This window comes from Montipora capricornis, chromosome 4, assembly GCF_036669925.1.
Source record: "Montipora capricornis isolate CH-2021 chromosome 4, ASM3666992v2, whole genome shotgun sequence".
Lineage (NCBI taxonomy): Eukaryota > Metazoa > Cnidaria > Anthozoa > Scleractinia > Acroporidae > Montipora > Montipora capricornis.
In genome coordinates, this window is record NC_090886.1 from 49,886,930 (window position 1) to 49,894,429 (window position 7,500).

The 7,500-nt window shown below is 40.9% G+C and overlaps 2 protein-coding genes across 2 annotated transcripts in view; one reads left to right on the top strand and one right to left on the bottom strand.

The window, feature by feature from the left end:
• Nucleotides 1-1,391, top strand: part of LOC138047258 (structural maintenance of chromosomes protein 4-like) — a 14,125-nt gene extending 12,734 nt beyond the window's left edge. The window contains exon 4 of the mRNA XM_068894020.1: nt 236-1,391. Within this exon, the coding sequence (XP_068750121.1) occupies nt 236-456 (221 nt within the window). The 3' untranslated portion in view covers nt 457-1,391. The remainder of the gene's footprint in view (nt 1-235) is intronic.
• Nucleotides 1,392-2,114: 723 nt separating this feature from the next.
• The window catches only part of LOC138047259 (carbohydrate sulfotransferase 4-like), a 14,129-nt gene continuing 8,743 nt past the window's right edge, over nt 2,115-7,500 (bottom strand). Inside the window, exon 2 of the mRNA XM_068894022.1 lies at nt 2,115-4,772. Within this exon, the coding sequence (XP_068750123.1) occupies nt 3,501-4,739 (1,239 nt within the window). The 5' untranslated portion in view covers nt 4,740-4,772 and the 3' untranslated portion in view covers nt 2,115-3,500. The remainder of the gene's footprint in view (nt 4,773-7,500) is intronic.

Consider the following 7,500-nt stretch of genomic DNA (forward strand, 5'->3'; position numbering starts at 1 on the left):
TTTCCATTCTTAACGACTTGGGGTTTTAACGAAATTATTACAACAACGGTAATTAATATTTTTAGACGACGTTCTCCTTGGCGGCTGCGTCGTCCTTTCGTAAGCGCCCTAATAATCGGTCGCCGTGCTTTCCCTTATTCTACCTGAAGTGTTAGTTATCACGAATTACACAATGTTTCTAGAGTAATCTTCTCTTAATCTTAATGTAACTCACCATTTTTGTTTTCTGTTATAGCGTGGCCAAACGGAAGCTACTGCATTTTAGCGAACGGAAGTTGCCCTGAAGGCTTCAAGCGTCATCATGGGCACTTGAAGTCTTTGTATCTTTACTCCGCGCATCCACAGTTTGCAAACGATGCTAAATTTGGAAGCAGCTCTATTGGTTGCCTTGGCGGCTACTGCGAACATTACGGAAATTTCATTGGTGCTCTTACTTTGGTCACGTGTTGCAAGTAACCTTGTCTCCAAGCAACGATTTGTTGCACTTGCATGGGCTGCTTTTATCGCAGGCAGACAAGGCCTCGTGACGTCGCGTTATTTGAGGACTTTAAGATTTACGATGCGATCGTCATCGAGAACGCCACAGAACAACAATATCATTGGTTAAAAGAGAAAAAATAATCGTGCTACATGTGCTGCATGGATTTTAGCACATGTTTGTGCAGTCCTCTGCACAACAACGACGTGAAATCACCAAATTTGAGGTTTTCAATTGAGGACAAAGCGAGCGTACAAATACCTTGCGAGCAGTTAGTGTCTCCTACCCTTCCTGAGAGAGAAACCAATGCGATCAACCGATAGTTTCTTTGAGTGAACCGCCGCCTAGCACCAAGGACGAATAAATTAAATCTGAACCGGTAAAACGACTTACTGAACTTGTTTTGGAGCTTGCGCGTGCGTTCATCTAAGTAACTGCTGCGCCTGCTGTGTAGTGATGCCATATTTCTCTAGCGAAATAAGACGAAGTGATGTCATATGCATCACGTGGGGTGTGACGTACTCCGCACATGCTCGATGGAAAATCAAACGATTGCTCCCAGTGGTTTCTCTCTCGGGAAGCGTAGTAGAAACCAACTCCTCGCAGGGTAGCGTACAAATCTCTGTTTACTCTAAAATCGCTGGTACCAATTTATTTTCGGGATTCTTCGCCCACATTGCATGACGCGAACGAGATGGACTAATCGCGAAATACTTACGATATTGCAAAGTTCTATTTTGAGGTGACATTTTCGTCTCCTTCGTAGATCTGAAAGTCCCCTTTTACTATAATTTGCAAAGGTCGATCTCGGCTTTATTCAACTGATCAAGGAAAATGTTCCATAAAGACAACAACCGCAACCTTTCTTTGTCAAACTTCATTTTGCAGACAGTCAGATAAATAAAGTTCACGTACCCTTTATTTTCTAAGTTGTCTCGAATGATTTGGTGGGGTTTTGGGGGCGCTTTGTTCCCGTCTCCCCCCCCCCCGCCCCCCCTTCACTGACGCGTCGCCAATACAAACGTCCCAAAAACCCATCAAATCACTCAAGTGTACATTTCTTTACCGTTGTCGCCTTGACAACGACGTGAATTGAACAAATTTGAGATTATGTGAAGGACGTGAGCACTGAAGAAAGGAAAGGAACTTTAGTGAAGTGTGTAGTCTTCTGGAGCACACATTGGGGAGACTGTGTACTGAAATCAACAATCAACGATCAAATGTTGGTTTTTGAAGAGAGGGGAAAACCGAAGAACCAAAAGAACCATACTCGGAGCAGAGTAGAGAAACCAACAAACACAGCCCACATATGATGCCAAGCCTGGGAATCGAACCCGGGTCACATTGGTGGGAGGTGAGTGCTCTCACCACTGCGCCATCATTGCATCCCACCAGAAACCCATAAGGGTTGAAACGTGTAACGGCCCCTTGTGTGCTGGGAAACAAGCTTCTGAATATTCAATTTGCTAAGTACCATATTTGGAACAACAAGAGCGAGGGGTTTCCAAATATGGTACTTAGCACTGAAACATTCAACCAATCAGTTCGCACTGAATATTCGGAAGCTGTGAACGCGCGTTACACGTTTCAACCCTTATGGGTTTCTGATCCCACCTAACGAAACATCTACACCTTCTTCAGCAATCCAATTTTATTTGTGGAATGTTGATACACACTTTTCCTGCTGAACTACTGGGAGTTATCGGGAGATTATGACAACAAGGGGAAATTATATTTTTCGACAACGTTCTCGTTTTCTCCCTGTTGACCTGATCAGTTCTCGCTATAGCTACTTTTGCACAATTTAGAAACTGACACCTCCCTTCTAACTAACCAGTTCAAGTTCAATTGTTACACGTAAACTCCTAGAGGCAAAATATCAATATATACAGTGAATTATGTAAAAAACGTTCGCTCCTAAGTTTCCTGGTCGCCACCATTTTGCCACTAAACTTTAGTGACGTCATAAAAACGATATTGGCCGTTTTCACACTAGAAGACGTGCAAATCGTCTGATGTGCAAACGGGACAAACACATTTTTAGACGTCGACCTAGTCGCCTAAAATTTGTCTGTCTAGAAAGATGAATTTTTCGTCCAGACGAACAAGTCGATTTAAGTCCGACCTAAATTCACGTTAGACGAGCAAATCCACGAATTCACCACCTCGGGGGAATGGAACCAGGGAAGGGAACGATGGTTCAAAGAGTCCTTAAGTGTGACGTCACGTTGCTATGCATGGCGCTTAAATTGCTGCTCTAGACAATCGAGCGCGTCCCTCTGATAACCTTTGTGTTGAAGAGGACTCTTCACCACAAACTTTCTTATTGACGCTTTATGCCCCAGAATTCTAAAACTGAGAAAAAAGGAACGCGATCGAAACGATTACAATGGTGCAATGCTTTGCTCCCGATTGCAAGACAAGCATACCTAGTGCCAGTCTTCACACGCTCGAATTTATTCAGTTTCTCCGTCTATTGTTTGTCTTCATGAATTAAGAGGGAGCTTAATAAAGCAGCGACTACGACAAAGGCTACGAGAACGCCACAAAACAATAGGTTTTAATTAGCAAAAACAATAGACCTGCACGCCCTGCACGTGCGTTTTACATTATGATGCATTTCTTTGCCGTTGTCGTCTTGACAACGATGTGAATTGATCAAATTTGAGGTCATGTGGAGAACGCGAGCATATGACGACGACTTTTTAATTTTCTCTCTCAATATTCACACCGTTCTCATCAATTTTATTTTTGCAATGTGGACTCACACTTTCCATTCCGAGCGACTTGGAGTAATCGCAAAATTATGATAATAACGGGAAATTATATTTGTAGGTGACGTTCTCGTAACCGTCATGGTCGGCTTTAATTAACTTCCATTATGTCGGTTCGACAACTCTAGTCTTGGATTCATGTTAGTGGACCAAACCATAGAACGATTTGTCCGTCTTCTAGTTAGAAAACAAGGATGGAGGTCTCTTTTTATCAACCACGACATTATTGCTTTAGCCTGGTGGTATTGCTATCTCAACAACCATTCTTTTACTTCAAAATGTTCGCTAAACAGCGGAATACTTATGTTAGCCATTAACTCGAAAGACCCATCAACAAGGGTATAACCCATCAGCATCATTACGTGTTTACAGTAATGTTCAACGATGTCAATGTCGTCAAAAGCCACTTTCCACCTCCATCGATTGATCGCTTCTTTGGAGTTATCAACAGTGCAGAATGCAGGGTGGTATCCCTCGCAGGCCTTCATTGCTTTCCCGTCATCTTGTGGCTTTGTCCTCTCGATCAACCACATTTTCAAGTGCTCTGGCACAGACAGACCAGCAAATTCAAACAATCGCGACATGGCCTTCGGAGGGTCTGAAGCGAAGTCCTCATATCGATGGATCATAATACGTTTTCGCCAGTAAAGTGGAAGATTCTTGACAAACATTAAATTCTCCTCAGTCTTTGAACATTGTGCGTAACTGAACCGTCGTAGATTATTTCTGTCTTTATCGCTAGCAGGGTCTGGAAAGAAGTTCACACTTTTGGCAGACATTATTACCGCTCGGGGATCTCTGATAAGAAATATGATTTGGCAATCAACATCAGCCGGGCTGCAAGCAGCAAGAATATTCTTTATGCTGCTCTCTGTGATGCGATCCATCAAGACCTTCGCGACAGTGAGATTGTATTTTTTAGAGCACACACTTCCCAAAAATTCGCTGGTCATCGGGTAACAAAGTTTGGGGTCCCATCTTGGGTCTGTGATGTCGTAAGGACATAAAGGGGGCGATCCAAGTGCGTAACTTGCTCGAGGATGGTTGGATTCGCGATAGAAAGATTTGATGTCCTCAACAACAGCTTTGCTAAAGTTACAACGAAAAATGTTTGTCAAGACGTCCGCCATTAGAGTGCCATAGCTGAGATTTTGGTGTTTGCTTATTCTCTGGACTGTTTGAAGTGGTTCATGAAGGTAAAACACGGATGCATGATGATTAAACATATCCCCAGTGATCGTGGAACCCGAGCGGCCATGAGCAACAATGACTATGTTCTTTCGCGGTTCCTTAGATTTTGCGGTTTGCAGATCGAACGTGTGACCGTACAGATTTTCTTTGTTCTTTTCTCGTTGAAGGTGTCTGCTCAGATTAAGAAACGACGAGTGGTTTTCGGTCGAAGAAAGCAAATATGTAACCAAAGTACCCAGGAAAATCATCATAGACATAAGACGACAAACGCGTCTCCTTTTAGAGCGTACCACCATTTTGATGTTCGCTAGGTTGCGTAGAAATCAAGGCTAGGAAAGATTTAAAGTAATGTGATGGAGTTTCTGCAACATTTATCCTCATTCACTTGTAAACCAATCATTATAAGTGTTAGCTTTGTGTCAAAAGCGGCAGTTGTTAACCACTGGGAAAAATGCATCACCAAGGAAATCACAATTGTGATCACATTTCTTTTAATTTGGTTAAGTTGACCATAAATTTACTAAATCAATTTCCAGTGACTTTTTCATTCTTAAATCGCTTCTGGATCCCCGCATTGATGTAAAAATCGACTAAATCTTAAAAGAAACATGAGCCACACTAAGTTATTACGGAGTTTATGTAAGAAGCAGGGGGAGAACTTGAAAACGTCGGCCCGACGTTTTCAAGTTGGCATTCATTTTAATATTGGCTTCGCGTAACCAAAAACACTTAGGAATGGTTTCTGTGAGCTAAAATAGTAGTTTTGAAGAAAATTGGGCCATTCATTTTGTTTACCATCGGTAAGCAGGTCTCCTATGCTTTCCAGATTTTTACTAACAATTCAAGAAACTACCCCTTTAATTATGCTTAACTGGAAAATTCGTTTTATAAAAACCATTCCCGACCCCCCAAATACAGGACAAGTTTATTGATTTCCTACAAAAATTGAAACTGTTAGTTTGTTCTTTGTCCCCTAACCACACTGCCGGGAGGAAAAACAGATTTGTTCATTAATGTTTGCGAGTTCAACAAAATGCGTGGTAAATTTGAGGCGCCCAAATTTGGTTACATATATGCACTAAAAGCTGGAGTGTGGGCAAACATGTATATTTGTTTTGTTGGAATTTATGCACAAATTTGAAGTTAATGTCGTGGTTTGATGCAAATTTTCCTAAACATTTTCCACGCGTGCAAGTTGTCAACATTTCTTATAAGGAAAATGACGAATATCTTACTAGGCAAAAGTTACACTTAAATACCGTTTTACCGTTTTTTAGTTCGTATGATGAAGCATCTCACCATCAGTTTGACTAGCAATTAAAGGCTTAAATACATGATGTTTCTATAAACATGGCAGTAAATTCCCTCAGCACTGAACAAATTTCTAGTTTCTAAATGTGGTGCTGCGTCTGTGTGATAAAGGTCGAATTGCCACCGTGAAAGACTTGGAAAGCTGACGTTTCCAGTGTTAGCCCTTCGTCATTCACTCTGACGTCAGCTTTCTTAATCTTTCACGGTGGTAATTCGACCTTTATCAACTCGTTTGCTAACTCAAATATTCATCCCTCAACACTGACTTCAATATACACTGTTGCTATGGTTACCATGACAAATGATGTCACTTTCAACAAAATGTCCTGCAGCATTACGCTAGTAAGGAAATGAAATAGTTTGATGTAAATTGTCCTAACATTTGTCGCGAGTTCAAATCTTAACGTCTCTTCTAATTTGCTCAAGTTAACTTTCTTTGCAAATATAGCACTTCGACTGTACCCGCAAATGTGGGCAAAAAAAGACTTGATGTCGCAAAAACAATAATTTGCATTAATGTTTGCTCTTCCAAGGATGTAAAAAAGGTACATATGCATTTAGTTTACTTGCATTTGAGAAGGTTTCACAAATCTCTTTTTATACGTAACATTCGCCAGGGCAAGGAAATAGGAAGATGATGAAACAATGACCGGCTTTATCTTCTTTGCAAACAAGATGCAAATATGAAATTTGAATTGAGGCAAATTTGGCTAAAATTTGAGCAAATGTGGCCTTGAGTATTTAGTCACCCCTGTAACTACCTTTCTTCGTCCGGTGGCCACAAACCAATTGTCTCTTTCAGCCATCCAATTGTTCCAATAAATTCCATAAAAAATCAATTGTTTGGTTAACATTGACAACAAGGAAATAACGAGAAAAAATCCATATGAATGATTAAGTTACGTTTCCGCATTTCTCACCGTATTTGAATGGATGAAACTTTATTCATCGCCTTCATTACTGCATTTTATAAGCTGAACATTCGATTATTTGGAGATTACCGCGTTATTCTATATCCACTTATCTTTTTAATAACATAACATAACGACAAGTATTGAAAGCATTGCTTACAAGTTCTTAAGGTGTCCTAGCAAATAACGTAATGTTCTATTATTCTTCTGGCCCAAGTTTTTTCTTACAGAACTAAACAACAGCCCGTTGTTATAATGGGGAATTTAAGAAACGACGACGGCTACGACTACGACAACGCCACAAACCAATAATATCATTGGTTAAAAAGAGCATAAATAATCGTGCTGCACGTGCAGCACGGATTTTAGCAAGTATCTTAGCGGTCCTCTACATAACGACGACGTGAAATGACCAAATTTGAGATTTTGACGACAGCGTGGGCATGCAACACGGAATCTTTCATTCACTGTTTTCACTCTGAAACCGCTCGTACCAATTTATCTTTAGGATACTTCGCCCACATTATAGGAAGTGAACGAGACTGAATAATCGCGAAAGACTTATGATAAAGGAGAGTTGTTATTTGAGGTGACGTTTTCGTCAACCGTCGCCGTTGCAGATCTTAAATTAGGGAATTTAAGATCTACGACGGCTACGGTCGACGACACGTCACCTCAAAATATAACTTGGCTCTATCGTAAGACTTTCGCGATTATTCAGTCTCGTTCGCGTCCTACAATAAGGGCGGAGTATCCTAAGAATAAATTGGTAGGAGCGGTTTCAGAGCAAAAACAGAGAATGAAAGATTCTCTGTTGCTTGCTTACGTTGTCCTC